Source organism: Amphiprion ocellaris, chromosome 4 (assembly GCF_022539595.1).
Source record: "Amphiprion ocellaris isolate individual 3 ecotype Okinawa chromosome 4, ASM2253959v1, whole genome shotgun sequence".
NCBI lineage: Eukaryota > Metazoa > Chordata > Actinopteri > Pomacentridae > Amphiprion > Amphiprion ocellaris.
In genome coordinates this window covers 20165615-20185222 of record NC_072769.1, presented here as the reverse complement: position 1 = coordinate 20185222, position 19608 = coordinate 20165615, and the positions used below count along the sequence as shown (strand labels likewise).

The 19608-nt window shown below is 44.0% G+C and overlaps 1 protein-coding gene across 8 annotated transcripts in view; it reads left to right on the top strand.

The window, feature by feature from the left end:
• Positions 1 to 16894, top strand: part of lef1 (lymphoid enhancer-binding factor 1) — a 48341-nt gene extending 31447 nt beyond the window's left edge. Inside the window, exons 6-11 of one of the 8 annotated variants that reach the window (XR_008601520.1) lie at positions 1610 to 1729; positions 2506 to 2668; positions 3477 to 3584; positions 4384 to 5513; positions 6052 to 6093; positions 15340 to 15398. Coding sequence is in view for 6 of the 8 variants with exons in the window: in XM_023295841.3 (XP_023151609.1) it covers positions 1610 to 1729; positions 2506 to 2668; positions 3477 to 3584; positions 5465 to 5513; positions 15340 to 15419 (520 nt within the window). In the remaining 2 variants the exon portion in view is untranslated. Of the gene's footprint in view, positions 1 to 1609; positions 1730 to 2505; positions 2669 to 3476; positions 3585 to 4383; positions 5514 to 6051; positions 6094 to 15339 lie in introns of all 8 variants that reach the window. The other 7 variants (XM_035941808.2, XM_023295846.3, XM_023295845.3 and 4 more) reach the window with 7 other exon arrangements.
• The last annotated feature ends 2714 nt before the right edge of the window (positions 16895 to 19608 follow it).

Here is a 19608-nt window from a genome sequence, read left to right as displayed (position 1 = left end):
TTTGGGAATCGCCAGTAGCAGAATGTCTGACTGCTGTCTAAGTCAAATTAGGTCTTGCAGAAACTGAAGCTTTATTTTATTATTGTCAGGAAGTAGTTGAAGAGCTACAGCTAGTCAGAGTGACTTCTCTCTGTTTTCTTTCTCTTGAAACAAAATACCTTCCTTAATATTTAGCATTTAATATTAACCAGTTATCCAAATCCAAACCCATCTTCTCATCCCAAACTCCATCAGTGAAGATGTAGTTTATCCCTGCAAGATTCATTCTCCTTTGCTCCAATTCCTAGTCCTTACTTACTTCCAGTAGATTCCTTATACCACCTTCAGAAAAAGGACATTGTCGAGAATACTGGTTTATATGTACAAGTTCAAATTCAAATGAAATCTGTGGTAATCATACTTTCATGGATGCAACCTTCCTCTCATCTCAACCCATTGATTGTGTAACTGTTGTAAATTTGCATTTGCAACATAAATATCTTTTTAAAGACAGAAACTGGACTCATCAAAACAATAACCCTAAACTGCATTTTAAACAACTGAACTACCTTTAGTCAAAATGCGCTTAGGCCGTGGTAACGTGGTGTACATTTCACTAACACTGATCATAGAGTTGTATTTGTCAAAAAGAATATCCCTTGTGACAAGGCCTGTGACATATTTATACCAATGCACTTTTGTGTACACAAAAATAAGATTCTTGATTATTTTCATCATTTCTTTTATGCAGTGGAAGGCACTGACCTTTTTAAGCCATGGATAATTTGGCATGCTATACAATACTGTTCAAAAGTTTGGGGTCACCCAGATAATTTCATGTTTTCTGTGAAAACTCACTTTTATTCATGTGCTAACATAATTGAGTTTTCTAATCATCAGTTAGCCTTTCAACACCACTAGCTAACACAATGTAGCATTAGAACACAGGAGTGATGGTTTCTGGAAATGTTCCTCTGTACCTCTATGTAGATATTCCATTAAAAATCAGCTGTTTCCAGCTAGAATATACCACATTAACAATGTCTAGACTGGATTTATGATTCCTTTAATGTTATCTTCATTGAAAAAAACGAAATTTCTTTCAAAAAATAAGGGCATTTGTAACAGTATGAGTCCGCCTGGTCCGTCAATTTCCTGCATCCCATTCATTATCTATGTGAAATGCACCGTATGTTGCATGCTGGTCCGGCTGCGCTGCGTTTCAAGCAGCGATCTGGTGCGTCTTCCTGGAGCAGGCCGCAGATCATTTGCATAAAGTTGACTCGACTTCTATTGAATGCAAAATTCGATGAGGAGTGCGGCGGTCGAACGCGTCGCAAAACTTTTGTCAAACGTGTAAACTAACCATCATTGAACTAAAACGAGGGCAGATTCAGCTACTGCACAGCTTATTTCTCGACTCAGACGCTTTCAGAAATACTTTTCGCTGAGCTCTTTTCATAACAAAAGAGAAAGTTTGTGACCTTGCCGCCATGTTGGTCTGAAGCATCTGCCGTACTGCCGTAGTGTATGCACATATATGCGTGTGTGATTGTCTTTCTTTCTTTGTATACACTATAGTGAGAATTTTTTCACTTTTTCCATTAATCAAAATCTGTTGTTCTTGCAGGTTTTCACACCACATGGTGCCCGGCCCCCCAGGTCCCCACGCCACAGGGATCCCCCACCCGGCCATCGTCAACCCACAGGTCAAACATGAGCCTCCGCATGAAACTGACATCATGCACATGTAAGTCCTCCAAGCACCGGACACTTCCACACACACTTTTGGAAGCCCATGCCATCACCCTGCTTTATCAGCAGTTTTCTGAGACGACATACTTCCAGGAATTTGTGCACTGAGTGGGCCGTCGCTGAACAAACCCTCTGTCAGAGCCTTGTTCTCATTCTCTTGATGTGAGCAGATAAGCGGCGAGGGCCCGTGCTCCACTGATAACAGGCCGATGCTTCATTTGGCCCCGGGGATCACAACACTCCTAGCCAGCAACAGATACAGGTCCTAGATTAGTAGAATTCACAAACTCTGTGAGTGCAGCGGGAAGTGCTGTGAGCACCCCGAAGTGGTTATCACTGATATTTCCATTATTCATGGCCATCCTCATCCCAAGACTGTACTAGTATCAAAAAGGTTGTTAGAAAGTAAGTCAGGAATGGGAGCCGAGTGTCTTTGAGTGTGAGCGTTTGGTTTTAAGTGACTGCCAATGTGCTGTGGACAAGATGGTTTGGTTGCTATTACTGGTGAAGTAATCTCTCCGCATGAAGGGCTGCGACCGTACAACTGCACATGATTAAAGAGGCAGGGGCCCATGGCGTGGCAGCCCCTCTCACGCTGCCTCACCATTGGCTGCGAGCGGCCAGACCCTCGCTGTTTTTGTCGCCATCGCGGCACCACAGTTTCCCTTCCTCTGTCGCTTTGCTCTTTTATTTTCTCATTTTCAAGCTATTATGTTTCTCCCTCTTCTTACCTCCGCCCGTATCGTTGTTGTTGTTGATTGTTTTGGACAGGAAACCACAGCATGAACAGAGAAAGGAGCAGGAGCCCAAAAGACCGCACATCAAGAAGCCGCTAAACGCCTTCATGCTCTACATGAAAGAGATGCGTGCCAACGTGGTCGCCGAGTGCACGCTGAAGGAGAGCGCCGCCATCAATCAGATCCTGGGACGAAGGGTAGGTCGCACAGCCGGTGCGCTGTCACACACCGTTCTCATTTTCCTTTCTCGCTGTAGTTTATCTTTGTTGATTGACTTAAATCACCAGGAGATCACGGTTCCTGCCATGGCTCTAAAAAGGCGGCATAGACTGACAATCCGAGGCCCAATTAGCTGGAAAAAGTACAAAGATTCCTCTCTGTGTTAACATAGTCTTTTATGAACTAATGATTATTGTCATAATGATTGCCCGGGCCAATTACTTCCCTCTCAGCAGCACAGATACAGGCTGCCTATCTAACTGACATTAAATCAAACTGGCTTTAATAAAACATGCCTGGATAATGGCACGGTTGGAAATGACAAAATTTGTTCCTTTTGAGGATTGGGAAAAGAGTGGAACCACAGAGCCATGTTAAAAGCCTTAACGAATAGGCCCAGCGGTTGAAGCAGCCAGCCACAGCAAAGCCTAGTTTGTGGCCTGTATAGGGTAATTGCTTGCTGACATAGTTTGAATAAAAAGCACTGCTAAATTGGAAGCAGTGTTTTGATATGAAATCAAAGTTTTTTTCCCTTCTCTTCTTCCCCCCACCCCCCGACTCTTGTGCATGTTAATCTCTTCATCATGTTTCCCCCCCTTTGTGTCTTTTATCCCCCACGTTTCTTTTTTTGTTTTTTTATTCTACACCAGACATTTTGGAAGTTGAAGAGTTTTTTTTTCTTTACCAAAAACACCAGCACACTTCTCTATGCAGGGAACATGCAAGTGCATGCCAGTAATTGACTGTATGCTATTTTTTCCCCTAATCTCCTTTGTACTGAAACAGTGGCATGCTTTATCTCGGGAAGAGCAAGCTAAGTATTATGAGTTAGCCCGCAAGGAACGGCAGCTCCACATGCAGCTCTACCCAGGCTGGTCCGCTCGAGACAACTATGTAAGTATCCACAGAACAGACTGACAGAGGTGCGCGTGCGTGTATTTATGTTGATTTAGGTTATTTGTTTATGTCAGTGTTGCATGACTTGATCTTTAAAAAAGACACACGAGGATGACATCCACACTAATTCGCGCTAGTCTTCTCCATGCTAATGAGGTCCATTTGTAGACCCTTTGTTTCAGCCTAATGTGTAATTCATAACGCTGTGATTCACTGTTATAGTGCCATCCACACTAAAATGGATTGTAGTATCACGAACACTATTATTGCCTCTGTGAGTGAAAATTGCCCGGTAATGGCTACACCAGGCTTTGATGTTCCATATCAGCATGGAGCTGCGGATGTAAAAAGCAACTGTTAGACTGAGTTGAGGAGGCTGAATCGCACATACAGTGTTCAGCAGCAGCAACCTTTGCCCCCCCCCCCAAAGCTGCCCCTTTAATTAGTGAATGTGGGAGGTTTAAGAATTAGGATGCAGCCTGTTTTTTTTTATGTAGGAGTATGTATAAGTATGTATGAGTATACGTGTTTGTGATTGGGAGTCGTCACAATCTGTCTCACAGTATGTGATGTGTATGGATTTGTTTGTGTGTGTGTGTGTGTGTGTGTGTCTGTGTGTGTGTGTGTGTGTGTGTGTGTGTGTGTGTGTGTGTGTGTGTGTGTGTGTGTGTGTGTGTGTGTGTGTGTGTGTGTGTGTGTGTGTGTGTGTGTGAGAGAGAGAGAGAGAGAGAGAGAGAGAGCACCAGCCTTTATTAAAAGTGTGGCTCCGGCACTCACATTCACTCCACCACCAAAGTGCTTTGTGGTGTTTATCTGCCTCCCCTCGGACACCGACAGCATCCCTCCTCCTTCTGCCTCCGTTGCTCCACTGCCAGAATGCCTCGCTGAGGGGGAGACAGTTTCACAGCTCTGCTCCCAGTGAAGCACAGCACAGTTAAAGATATACAGCAGCAGCTAGTGACAGTTAGCCCAGTTCCCGTTTCATTTCCAGCTTTGTTAGTACAAGTATATTTGACGGGTAGTAAGGGTGGGGGGAGGTGACTTTCTACTCGGCATATATGAAAGATAAAGATGTGGTTGATGCAAAGCACGTCTTACAAGTACATTTTGAGCGTTTCTGTGACCGCTCCCTCAGTCGAAATGTGTGCATCATGCCTGGAAACACCCGAAATAGGTAACACACACACTGGCGTGGAGAGCGTGTAGCATTCATAGTTTTGCTGTGTACCCCCTCTCTCATCCTTTCTCTCACCCACACTCACTTAGCCTCTCTTCTTCCCTGTCTGCCGCAGCAGTAGAAGGTAGATTAGCTCATGAATAAGTGGATTAGCAGACTTTGCGGCAGGAAACCAAAGTGCTGCTCATATTTGACTAGAACGACTCTACACTGCTATCTATACCTATAGTCTCCCCCCTGGGGATTTAGCATAAGCTATAAATCCTTACACACTCCCACCACCTCAGTGGGAAAAGAGTGGCGCTCTTTACAGTCATTGAGCTAGACTAGCCTAATTATAGTGAGCGTTTTTAATTGCACTTCACGTTAATGTTTGTCATTTGGGGGACTTCAAAGGTAGACGTGGGGAGGTCACAACAGCCGAACGAGCTGCCTTTTTTTTTTTTGTCTGTGATGGTCAGTAGGACTCAGAATGACAGAAACTACTACTAGCAGTAAGTAGAACGCACTTAAATCAGCCTCTTGATGGTCAGTCCCTCTCAGTGCTGCAGTTTGCGGTGGAGTCCGGAGTCTGGGGGATGCTGGTTAGATGCCCAGCAGGGGATGAGTGAACATGGCAGTCAGCAGCAGGATATCAGAGTGGTCTAGTGAGCGTGAGTGCTGGAGCCACACTTTATGTGTTCCTCTGTATATTTTTTAGGGAAAGAAGAAGAAGCGGAAGAGGGAGAAGATGCAGGAATCGGCCACAGGTAAGAGACGATCCCCGCAGCTTTCTGTTTCATCTCAAACCTGGGAGTCACGCCACCATTCCATAGAGAAACACATCATCTGCATATGTGCTAATAGACGCCATGTAAAGCTGTAAATCTCAAAGTGAAGAGACACAGATAAAACTAAAAAGTACAATCAGCCACTAACCAAACTAATATCACCTGCTATCTTCACGCTGGTCTCATCCCGCCATCCATTTGTTCTTTTCCTGTCTCCCATCCCTGTCTCCACATATTACACCTACTTTGGGATTAGTCTGTCCATTCTATACGAGTACTTACAGATTCTGGGCTTTGCACTATTTGTTTGCCTGCTGCTCTGTAGTATGTCTTTCTGCTGACTTGTTTAGCTGCGCTTTTGAGCCTCCACTTAACACTGCAACTGTAATCCATTGAGATTAAGTAAAATGTCAGTTTTTTATTTTTTATTTTTTGGTCTGTGTAGGCCAGATGGACGGCTATGATTTATGCCGTCCGGATACCTCAAAATTTTTAAAAAAGATCCAATTTTCTGCAGGTACAGGCCAGAGAATGAAAACGGCGTACATCTGAGAATATGGTAAGACAAACCCCCCTCTATGCCCTCCCTGTCTGGTCCACTTCAATACATGTTAACTTTTCTTTTTATTTAAAACTGCTAAACACCGACTTTGAGAGTATGTGCTCACAGACTAATCCTAAAAAGGTCCACCCTAACCCCTCGCCATAGTCATTGTGTCAGCGGTGTTAGGCCTGAAGAGGGATTGTGCTTTGTGTATGGTGTTTGCTCAGCGGCCTCAGCACAATATGCTCTGGATTTTCTGTGTGTGTGTGTGTGTTTGTATGCGAGCGTGCACGTGCGTATGTATGTCGCAATGTTTAATTTCACTGTTTTTATGTGGTTGGGTGAAAGGTCAGATGTTCCGTCAGAGGTTTATGGATTATTTTTCTTCCAACATGTTAGAAAAATGTCCAAAAAAAAGTGTTTTTCAAAAATATTGCTTAATAAATCAGGCAGCTCAGCCACTCAGTTCCCCCTGAACACGGGCTAAATAATACATCTGAAAACAGTTTTACTAGCCCAGAACGTTTTTTTTCTGCTACTGGTGGAGGCTAGGATGTCAGCTCAGCTCCATATGGACTTCTTGCGTCGTCTTTCTCTGTGTCTTTGTGCAGCAGAGCAGGATCCAGCAGCTTGTTTGGCAGGAACTTAATGAGATGCTATACCTTAATAAGATTTCATGGTATCTAGGGTTTCAGGGTGTCTATAATGCTCTCATAACAAAGGCACTCCGTAGTCTATTTTTTTTAACATGTGAAAGATATGTAGAGATATATTGATTCAGTTGAAATGTCAAACCCTCACTGAACTGTCACCTGTCCCTTTTTCTTCATTGAAAGGAGGATTAATATTCCCAGTGTGTGGTACAGGCAACTCTATTTTCCCTCTCAATCTTCCTTACTCTCTCCGGATCTTTTTTTTGCTCTCCATCTATCTGCTTCCCTTCTCTCTCCCTCAGTGTGAGTCTGGTAGCATCCTGTTATTCCGCTCCCTTTTGGCAGCAGAAAAAGCCGGGCAGATGTGACAAATCTGGTCTTATGTCAAAATCACCCCAACCAGACAAAGGTTTTCCACTTGATCGATTCCTGACCCAGTGGCTCTCTCTCAACCCAAAATTGGGCTGCTTTTCTTTTCTTTTCTCTTTTTTTTTTTGGTTTTCAAAGCGCGGAGAGCGCAAGCGCTAAAAAGCACTTTATCTCTGATCCAATAATTAGCAGTGCCTAGCCGCAGCGGGATGGACACCCTTGCTGATTCTCAGTGACAGCCTTAAACTAATATGCATAATACCAAGGATACTGCCACAACTCCCCAAGCCCTCAATTTATGCAGATCCCAAGGAGCTGGATTGAGGTTAGCTTGCTGTAGACGCAAAAAACATCTTTAAATGAACTCGTTTGTCTATTTCTTTTCATCCAGCCCAGCCTCTGTCCCGTCCATCTCTCCCCTGGATGGACAACCTGAAAGGAAATTTTGTTAATGAGTTAAATTCAAACACCTTTTCGTATAAAGGTTGAATATTTGCTCCATTACATTTTATTTTTAGCTCCCATGTTGCCATAATGAAGAATATTCAGCAGAACAAAGTGAAATACTTTGGTGTCGGTAGATTTTATGAGAGGAAAAACGGCCTAATATATTTCATATTGACATATTTTATGGTGTTTTTTGGCCTTTGAGGCAAACCAGGAGTTGAGAAGCAGAGCAGTGTTTTATGGCTCGATGTTGGTTCTCTTTGTTATCTTTAGCATGTCAAACAGTGGGCCCACCACACAGCTGGCTCTCACCACACTGGAATAGCTCTCGGAGAAGTCATTACTCTGACATTGTGATATTAGAGTTTCCATCTCTTCCCCTCGTCACTTCTTACGCTGACTGGAAGTGTGCACTTTTACTCCTCCTTTCTTCGCTCTTCCTTCACCCCTCTTCACTTTGTTTCCGTCCGTTCGGCTTCCTCCCGTCGCTGTTAGCCTTTTGTCTGACTAAGCCCGCTGATTCACAGCCTTTCAGATAGTTATCTGGCCGAGACACATACATGCCCTCGAGGCTTTCTCCTGTTACAGAGGCTGCACATTTTTTTCACAGGGGGGAGACACTCCTAACAAAGGTAGCTTTTTAATCTGCCGAGCAAGGCCAGCGGAGTTGCAAATGCTTCCCATAAAACTGCTCGTGAGTCACATTGCTCCACCTTTTTGTAAAGGTGCTCTTTTGTTGACATGCGAAAGGACTTTCTTCAGTCGTTTTCTCCTGTTGCGGTTGTGCAAGAGGTTTTCAATCACATGATCCAGGATATCTCGGCTTAATGATCGCGAGTGTCTGGTAAGTGCATCCAGGGTGACTTCTGGCCTCATGTCCTGGTGCAGACGCATAAAAGAAAGTGTTGTTCAGGCAGGAGCTTTGGTGGCCACGCTCTCTCCTCTGTGTTCGTCTCAGTCGTGGCCCGACTCTGCTCCCTCTGATGTGTGCAGCCAGAAGTCAGCTGTCAGAAGACTTTGATGAGGGAAGAGGAGGAGGGAGGGAAAGGGAGGGCGAGCGAAGAGGCCAGGAGAAAATCCCACATTCTCGAGAGTTCTGAGTTTACCCAATCTCACTCAACTGCCACTCATCCTTCTTCGCTTCTCTCCCCTCTTTTTTTGCATCTTTATTTGTTGCCTCTCATCCTCTCCCTCTCAGACCCTCATCACTCTCCCTCGCACACACACATCCGAGCAGCCAGCCACACACTCCGGCTGCAATTAGGCAAGATTCAGCGTCTGCCTCTATTTCCCGAGTTGTTTCAATTTGGCGCTGAGCCTCTAGGCCACTGCGGCACAGCCCAGTGCCTCCACACCCTGCCTTATTAGTGACCTGGGATAATTGGAGAAGGGAAGCCGGATCGCGAAAACTGACTGTGGGTCTCGCTCTGAGCGGCACTCGGGAGATGAGAGGATGTTTTTAAAACTGTACCTCTTCGCCAAAAAAAAAAGGAGGAAAAAAAATAGAGAGATTTGGGCTTAAATCAGAGCGACGCCCCGGTTAATGTTACTGTAGGTAGGAAATGGAATAGGAAATGTTCGCCCTCACAGTCCTCCAGTTCTCCCACTCCTCTGACCTCCACAAAGCCGACTCTGTGAAGAAAAACCACCCTCTCAGCACTAAGTATATGAAGCTGTAATTAAAGCACGTATGTGTGGTTTTAGGTGAAAAATCTGTCACTGACAAGGCTGTCTAATCCCGGCCTGGCAACCTCATCTGACACGTTTGAGAAAAGAGGGGCGGTGTGACCCTCATAAAGGATCCTCTCTGTGTATGTTTATGAAGGAGAAAATGGAGATATAGCGCTCCAGTTGTTTAGACTGGGGCTTGAAATTTGTTTTGATTGAGTCACGGGCCTATTGTGTTGCGGTTTGGCCAGCTGCAGTAACAGTATGAGGGTCCAGTCTCAGCTTTTTGTGATGTCTTCTCTACTTCCTCTCTTTCTCTCAGTCTCTCTCTCTCTCCTCCTCCCCCGTCCTCCTCACCCCCGAGGCTCCCCGAGGCTCCTCGAGGCGCTGCAGCCTCTCGGAAGAGGCGGAGATATGTGACCTTATAAAACGCTCCCCTCGTGAGATACTTATCTGTGAATAAAAGGCCCCCAGGTGAAACGGCGCAGGCAGGAACAGGACGGTGGGCGCTGAGGGAAGCGCTGTTTATTTTTTTGTTCTCCTCTACTCGGTTGGGCCATTGTTAAAGGAGGCGAAAAACTTCAACTCCGGCTCTTCTTCCACTCGTTTTCTGCCTTTTTTCCTCGCTCCTCCTTTTCCTGCCTCCACTCCTCCGTCCTGGTGGCGAATATGAGTGGCGGCGGGGGCCTTTGAAGCGAGACCACAGCAGAGGGAACAGTCATTGTGCCGGCTCTTTGAATGTGCCGCACCCCCGCCTCCCTCCCTCTCTCCCCCCCGACATCCCCCCGGCCTGCAGTGGCTCAGACTGAGCCGTGCGGGGGCACATGGCCAGACTTCAGCTGCCCGGGCCCCCAGCGATGCCGCCTCAGATGTGGGCAACGCCTCCCACTCCCACCCCCTTCCTCCCACACTGTCCTGTGCTCCCCTAGTCTCACCCACACATGCCTGAGGTTTTGGGGTTTTGGTGACTACCCCCTCCTCATTCCCCTTTCGACCACAACCAGACCCCACCCTTCCCTGCTCTCCAATATTTAACACAGACACCGTCTTTCCCCCGTTTTCTCTTTAACCTCTTAGTTTCAGCCCCTCTTGACTCACTTGTTAGTTTCGGAAAAGATGCAACGTCCCCCGAGTTTACATTTTCATCGGGGGGGTTGAGAATTTCAAAGCAGTTTTTTAAGGGGCGATTTCATTTTATGTTGAATGTCTCGGAGGTGAGGAAAGCGCTGACGGTGCAGAGCGTTTTGTTTAAAACATCACCATCTCTTCCAGGTGCTTTTATTTAATGGGCCGTCCGTTTTATTTTTCCCTTTTGTCTTTAAGAGCGGCACTGCCACGATTTTATGGAGTGGAGGCTCTTTTGAAAAGGTGTCAGAAAAAAAAGGCAGCTGTGCGATCCAGGCCAAGGTCACTGCCAAGACACGCCACCACCCCAGGCTCTGATCGAAATGTGAGGACATTCCTCACTACACTTGATAATTTTGCTGGACTAAGCCACACTGAACTGAGCTCAGTGGATGGTCGTCAGGAATCTGTTTAATTTTAAGTCATTTGTTTGAATAATTTAAAAGCAAAAACACCAAACATTTACTGGTTTTGACTGTGTTTTTTTGCTTCATATTAAGTAAACTGATCATTTTGGGTATTTGATTATGTGTACGTAAGGATTTGTGAAACTGTGTTGGGAATTTTAAAATATTCTGATGAACTTCAGGTTGAAAAAGAAGTGCAGTTATTCCAGAAAATAACTGACATATTCAGATCATTTTCAGCCCACCATGTAAAGCATTTTTACTCCACCAAGGAACACGACAGAGTTATGTAATGATCGGTGTTGGTTTGTCTGTCTGTCTGTTTGTTCGCAACATCACTCAAAAACGGATTAACAGATTTGGATAAAATTTTCAGAGAAGGTCAGAAATAACACAAGAACCAAGTGATTAGATTTTGGCAGTGATGCAGCTTATAGTCTGGATCCACAGATTTCTTAAAGATTTCTGTATCATTGCGAGATAGCAGCACAGCGTCACTGTAACCATGACAACAAGTGAACGCTACATCAGCTGCCTGCTGACGATCACATGATTGTGATCCTACAACAAATTGACCGCTGCAGACCACAAATGCTTTCAAGATTTCATCCGTCTGAAATGATTCAACGACTGAGCAGCCTTGGCGAAGTGCTGCACTCTCTGAGTGCTTTTCTTGTTTACTTCTCACCATAGACTCTATATAAAGACGGACTAACCCATCATGATGACACCCATAGGTTTACTGAAGAGCAGCTTCAAAGCTGTGTTGACTCCTAACTTCTAACTCAGCAACGAGATGGAGTGAAAATGGAGCTGAGGCAGGCCATGGACTGTCCTGTGGCAGGTTCCCACTTGTCTCTCAAAGTGTCCACACCCTTAACTAGAAAAGTACTCGCACTTAGAGTGCAGTACTCCGCCAAGGCTTCTCATTAGTTGTATCATTTGTCGGCAGTGTTTTCTTTTTTAATGGCACCAAAAGCAACCCCAGAGCTGTGTGTAGGGAGTGGGGGAGCTGTGGAGGTGGGTGGGTTGCTGGGATGGAGGTTAGGGGGCTATAAGGCGTGCGGGCCCCAGCTGCAGGCGCTTTGATTTGGCCTGGGAGGTGAAAGCGGCGATTGAGGCGAGAGGCTGTGCCAGTTATCTTAACCTCCCACACTTCAAACGCTGGGAAGAGAGCTCGTCTGACTCCTTCCTCCCTCTCCCCGTCACGTAGAGGCGAAGGAATTGGGGGAGAGAGAGCGAGGGAGAAAGGGGGAGACTAAACCTTCGCTCGCCTCCTGAACAGAGGAGCGTTTCATTTCCTGCAAAAAAGTCCAGCCAGCATTCCTGAGCACTAATGTAGAAGGAGGCGGAGGAGGAGATGAAGGGAGGTGAGGGGAGAAGGAGGGGTCAAGTTGCTCCTGAATCCCAGTGTTTGTGTCGGCTGGACCTTGTGAAGCGCTGGCCTGGTGCCCCCTACAACCAACCACCACGCAAGGACACACTCCTGCTGCTACCACCAAGCCTTTTTGAAACTCACACACACATGCACACATTTTTCACCCGCAGCCCCTCAGGACTCTTCCCCAGGCAGGAAGGCCAGCGCTTTTCATGTCTGCGGTGGGGGGAAGGAAAAATGCTCCCCAGGAAACTGGGTGCAGGGCCGGGCGTGCGGGCCTGCTTTGAGATCCTGGGATGAAAAGAGGGAGGGCGGCGGAGGTAAATAAAAGCGACAGGGGCTCTCTCTTTTTCTCCGAGCACTGTGTTCTTTTCAGTCTGTGCTCTGTGCAGCTCGGGGTCAGCTCTCCTCGGGAAAGGTGGCCTCTGTCCTGTTCCCTTTTATCCACATGTGGTAAAGCAGTCTGCAGGGTGGTGTGTGTGCATGTGAGCAGCGTCTTAAGACTTTGGAGTGTTAAGATGCAGCGAGCAGCAGGGCTCAACTGACTTCTCTCCTACAAAAACACACTTGGCTTTGCCACAAGGGAGAAGCAAACTAATACCGTTTCTTTTGCTTTTTTCGTCTTCACAAAACATCCATCTTTTTAGTCGCAGGAGGCATCTATCCACCTCTGTCTCTGCCTCTCCACTTTGATCACAGATTCTATTTGATGCTGCTCGGGTCTAAAATAACTCTCCTTGGCTTGTCAATAACTGAAGCTAACTCTGTTATGTTAGCTCAAGCCCAGATCACGAGAGGGAAAAGAACACTTTTGCAGCTTGACAAACAATTTCCCTGTCAGGGAACAGGGCCATTTCATAAGTGCCCTGTGAAGTGGATTCAGGCAACGTTTTTACACATCTGTGTCAACCTGTACCTGAACCGTACTGGTTCACATAATTACCAACACAGTTCCTTGAGCTCTGCTGGTTTTAACCAATTGTGCCGATCCTTCTGTACAGAGTGGCTCCGCGAGCAGTCAAGTGCCTGTTTGTGTGACGTATTTTGGGTAATTGACACAGTTCCCAAGTGCTTGTTATGACCGGAAGCCTGTGGAGGTTTACTGGAACTCAACGGAACACACTTGAGTTAATAAGGACATATTGTCTTTATTGAAATTACATGTACTGTACATAACAAAAATGAAGCACAAATTATATTTTGGAACAAATACTTATCAGCCAGTACCAGTAGAAACACATTCAGGAGGAGGAAAACGATTGATAAAGACAGAAGTATAGACAGTGGGTAGGAAAGAAACTTATTTTTCTTTTTTTCAAGGTATTTTCTCGGACAAGTTTTTTTTAAAAGATGAAACATATTTCCTAAAATCTTTGAATTTCTTGATATACAATCGTTCAAAAAATTTGGGGTCACCTAGAAATGGCCTTATTTTTGAAAGAAAATTATGTTTTTTTCAGTGAAGATAACATTAAATTAATCAAAAATCACTATTCTAGCTGGAAACGGCTGATTTGTTGTTTTTTTTTTATATTTTTGGGGACTTTTTTAGCCTTTTTTATAGTAGACAGTGGAGAGAGAGACAGGAAAGTAAGGAGAAGATTGGGGGGAAGACCTCCAGCAAATGGCCGTGAGCTAGAATCGAGCTCAGGCCGTTGTGTCGGGGACTATAGCCCCTGTTCATGGATCACCCACTCAACCAGTTGAGCTACCTGGGCGCCCGAAACCACAGAATTTTAATGGAATATCTCCATAGGGGTACAGAGGAACATTTCCAGCAACCATCACTCCTGTGTTCTAATGCTACATTGTGTTAGCTAATGGTGTTGAAAGTCTAATTGATGATTAGAAAACCCTTGTGCAATTATGTTAGTACATGAATAAAAGTGTGAATTTTCATAGAAAACATGAAATCATCTGGGTAACCCCAAACTTTTGAACAGTAGTGTAGGTCAACTTTTTTGAATATAGAGCAACTTCAACTAATATGGAGCAACTTTGACTAATATAGAGCAACTTTAGCTAATGCAGAGCAACTTTAACGAATGTAGAGCAACTTTAATTCATTTTTGAGCAACTTTAAATAAGATAGAGCAACTTTAATTCATGTACACCACCGTTCAAAAGTTTGGGGTCACACTTATTTTTGAAAGAAAAGCATTTTCCCCCAATGAATTTAACATTAAATTAATCAGAAATACAGTGTAGACATTGTTAATGTGGTAAATGACTATTCTAGCTGGAAATGGCTGATTGAAATATGAGTTTTTATAGAAGACATGAAATTGCCTTGGTGACCCTAAACTTTTGAACGGTGGTGTATATTTAATATTTATCTTGACAGTGTCAGATATGCAGTTTCACTTTTATCAGTGTCATCAAGAAAAGAAACTCGTGAAAGTTCTAACCATCTGTGGAGGCTCTAGTATAACTTGTTTGGACATTATTACTAATTTGCACATTAAATCCAACGTGCCATGAACAGATGATTAATGTCAGTCTGTCCATTCAACCATACTGTGTGGTGCAGTAGACTGCAGTGAATTGTGGGATACACTTAACTCTAAAGTGGCTTTAAAGTGTGGGTTAGGGATACTGCGCGTTGGCGTACTTCCAATGTACTCTTGTCTACTACCTATAGAATCATGAATTAAAGGCTCATGACCACAAATGTGGCTATTCGGGGCAAACCCAGTATTTCTTTTGCTTGTTTTCCCATTGCCCACCTACAGCGGCGTCTTAAATGTCAAGCAGAAGCAACACAATTGCCTGAGAGAGAGAGAGTGAGAGGAGGAATGAGCAGGAATGAGCAGGAATGAGCGAGGAAGAGCGTAGCGCTGCCAGCTGGGTCACAGCAACCCCCATGTTAGAGCTGATCAAAGCTAGACCGGCCCACATCCTGTCACTGACCTGTAACCCCTCTGTAGTTCAGCACTGGGCTCAACACTGCCGCAGAGGCTTTCATTCCATCGGCTGCAACACTAAGAACAAAAAAAAAAAAAAAACCTAATGATTGATTATGTAGATGGTAATGACAGATAATTCGCCCCTCCCTGGACCAGCGTAGCATGCTTGCATGGTGAGACACTTCGGAGTCAGTCTGAGTCATCTCGATATGTCGGTCTGGTTTTTATGATGTGAATGTGAGCAATGTTTTGGTGTGAGTTTTTCCCCTCAGCCCGGCTGATCGAAACGTCTTTTTGTTTTGTTTCAGGAGGAAAGCGGAACAGTTTCTCCACATGCAAAGCAAAGGCAGCAGCTACGGGCCCTCTGCTAGAGATGGAGGCCTGTTAAGATTCCATGAAGACCCTTAAAATCTCCAAACTGAAGCCTCCAGTTCTCAGAGGACCCCGTCCCACCCCCACCACCGTCCCACCCCACACAACCCCACTCCCCTTTCTACTTCAACACGGTCACATGCCGCCACCACCACCGAGACAAAAACACTTCACTGTTTGACTCCGCTCCCTTCCTGAAGGCGCCTGCTGTAGAGACACCGAACTGAACTGAACAAGACAATCATGCTTAGAAGGAGCACCCTCACGTAGCCGCGCTCCGACTGAAAAACCCAGACAACATCAGTTTGACATCTGTGTTTTTGTCAGTTTTCCTTTAAATATCAGCTTTACTGCAATCCGAGGCACTGCACTGAAAAACAGCAGCAATTGTGATGTGCGCACAAACTTCTCCCCCCGCACCGCCCAAACACTCCTGTTACTAAGTTATTCTAAGTTATTTGTCACCTCTGTTCCTTTGTACAGTTCATTAGGCCGACATTCGCCCCCCGAACACCCTTCCCCTCCTTTTACTTTCTCTCTCTCACTGGATTTTTTGAGACCATTTGGGGTTTCGCCCGACCGACCAAACACCTCTTTTTAGACTGCACTAAGGAAGATGGAGGGATCTCATCTTGTCTAAGAAACGTCCTCAAGACGCCATTTTAGTTTGTCGCTGACCAGTTGGTGCAAAAAATGGATCAACATTTTTTGATTTGCTTTTCATTTTAGACTGAATTTTATTTTGAATGCTTTTTTGTATCTTGAACCCTTGTTTCAATTTCTTGGTGTATATTTCAGTGATTTTTTTTTTTTTAATATTGTTTTTTTTTATATAGTGGTATATATGAAAATAAGCTTTGGACACAGGAAAGCCATTTTTCTTGTTGAAGCGTCTTGCAGAAAATTGAAACTTAAGGCTTCTTTTGATAACTATTTGTAACAAATAGTGACCTCGAGTCTTGCTCAGATGTAAAATAATGCTCAGTATGTGTACTTTTTAAAACTGTCAGGATATGTCAATTTTCTTGGTATTTTTGCAGGCAACATTAGGACAAAGGCGAGAGTGACAGCTCAGAGGCCTATATTTTATTGTTCTAAAACATGACAAATGAAGCAGATATATATATTTACCCCAGCACTTGACAGTCTTTCTTTTACTGCAATGGACCTTTGTCTTTTCTCTCTGGTAGCTAATAGTGTGGTCTTTAGCCATGTTGTTTATTCCATGCAAACATCTCTGTAACATTTTGATTTTAATGCTCTATTTTAGTATTACTTGATGAATTCCTTTTTTTAATATCATATTTTGGGTCACTGTCATCTTGGTTATAGCATTTCGCTTCTCCAAGCGCTCATATTTGAAACGGTTTCAACATGTTTCGTTTTGTTTTTGTTTTTGTTTTTTTAAAGAAAAATAAAAAAAGGCACCATTGGCTCGTTGGATGAGTTGTGTTGGTGGAAAGACCGGAGCTACATGTGCCAGATGTAACAGCCTGTGTGTCGTCCTTGGAGGTTCTAGTTCAGTAACTGTGAGCAGCAGTGACACGTGGTGGCGTAACGCAGGTAAAACGGATCAGACAGGGCTTGCTTTCACGTCTGTGGAAACTTAAATAAAAATAAAACACCTTTTTTCAACAGTGAAGAGAAACTTGCAGCATCTGACTGTAAAGGCCTTTTAGTTGGTGCCCAAGTTGATTTCAAGCCTCTTTTTCTCCTATTTCTCACTGTAAAAGTTTAACGGTGCACATTTTACAGATTTAACAGACTTTGTCTAACACTCTTACAGTAACAATTACATTTTTGGCACAAATACAACATTTTGATGAAAGAGCCGAGATCAAAGGAAAAATTCTATTTGTAGAAAAATCTGAATTGCCTCTTTAACCCTATGGAGATCTATTTCAAGAAAAACAGCACCACCTTGTGTTCATGATGGGTTAACAACAGCTTGAAGAAACCAAGTGAGATGCACTCATTTCTTCTGCTCATTCAAGTCATTTTTATATATCCATCCACAGCTCAATCCTCATTATAGGGGCTGGAGTCTATCCCAGCTGATTTAGGATGAAGTCAGGGGACACACTGGACAGGTCACCAGTCTATCACAGGGCTACACATAGAGACAAACAATCACACTCACAATTTAGAATCATCAGTTAACCTCAGCATGTGTTTGGACTGTGGGAGGAAGCTGGAGCACGCAGAGAAAATCCATGCATGCACAGGGAGAACACGCAAATTCTATGTAGAAAGATCCTTGGAAGGCCAGGACATGAACGGGGATCTTCTAGCTGCAAAAAATTCTAGCTAAAAAATGTAATTGTTGAAGTTTGCACCAACAATAGTGCTCTTTATCCTTGCACAAATCTGGATCAAATACTTCTTTATCACTGGCAGAAGTAGCAAAAGTAGAAAAAAAACTGTTACTGTGACAGTTCATAGTAGGAGCTTAAAATTGACATCTAATAAACATTAAATGGATTCGTCTTACCAACTGTTGCTTTGGGCTTGTGCAGAGTTTGATAGTAGAAGCCTGTTTCCACATTTTTTGTGGTCATATAAAAATTTTGCCCAAATTATGGACTCACATGACCGTGAAGAAGTTTGGAGTCACTTAGAAATGTCCTTATTTTTAAAAGAAAAACAGCTTTTTTCCCCCCATGAAGACAACATTAAATGAATCATAAATTCATTCTTGACATTGTGGTAAATGACTATTATAGCTGGAAACGGCTGATTTTTAATGGAATAACTACATAGGAGTACAGAGGAACATTTCCAGCCACCATCACTCCTGTGTTCTAATGATAAGAGAATAAGAAGCTTTATTGCCATTGCAAGGGTATAATGAAATTATGTTCGGCAACACCTCTTGTTGCAGCTAGGTGTGTGTGTGTGTGTGTGTGTGTGTGTGTGTGTGTGTGTGTGTGTGTGCGCTTCGGGGTGGGGGGGAAGAATCATGGTTCTTGCAGCAGTCACTTCACAGCCATGGGGATGAAGCTGTGTCTCAGTCTGTTGGTTCAGGCTTTCATGACTGCCAGAGGGAAGGCTGGTGAATAGAGAGTGTCCTGTGTGGGCAGGGTCATTCCAGATCTTTGTGGCCCGTCAGAGGAGACGGCTGGAATAGATCTCCTACAGGCGTGGAAGTGATGATTAGAAAACCCTTGTGCAATTATGTTAGTACATGAATAAAAGTGTGAGTTTTCATGGAAAACATGAAATAGTTTGGTTGACCCCAAACTTTTGAACAGTAGTGTATAAGATGATTTAAATGACTTTTGTGGTTTATTATACAACTTGAACTAGTGTGATGTGAAAATTCCAGGGCGTCCAACGCATTATTAAAATCTGAAGGATAGTGGGGAACCATCATCTTTGAAGAACAAATGTGGTCGGAACAAACTCTTGGATGATCATAGGAAATCAACAGTAGAACTAACGGCTACGATTAACCCTTTAGAACCCAGCTTAGCGCCGGCGCTACGTTTTGCATATTGATTTTTGATTGGCTGTAGATTTTAAACCAGATAAGATAGATCGATAATTCTTTTTGCATATAAAATCTGGGGAGTTACACTAACATTTCACACATTCACCAGGTCTCAGGGTGCTTTTTCGTTGCAGTGATGGGTTTGTAAAAATACACAATAAAGCGCACACAACAAAACTCTTTATAAACCAGACCACCGGTATTTGGAGGACTTCTTACGTTGAAATAAGCTTGATCACGTTGTGGCCATGACCTGTCACGTGATTCTTATGTGCCCATACCAGAGAGGCTCCCGTCCCCATCAACAGGAAGTGACGTTATTGCCGGGAGTTGTAGTTTTTCAGCCGACAACTACAACTGTAGTTTTCGGTTGTAGCCTGCACAGATACGAGCGCTCACTCGTTTCAGGTCCGTGTACCTTCCGTTCATTCAATTTCCAATTTTGATACGCAAATCGGAAAACAAAAAAAAACAGGCATTTTTCTTTTTCCAATATATGTAGCAGATTTTAAAACAAACAAGAGCCCTTTTCCATTAAAATATAGCCATAAAATTGGATTTTGTGTTGCTTTCCTATTATGTATTTTTATATTCCCAGATAAATACGAAGAATCCAATCTATGTTAATCCAAAACGCAAAAATGCGGGGATATCTGTATTATTACAAGGTGAACCGGAAGCAGTAATTTAGCTTCTCTTCCGCGATTAGCACGTC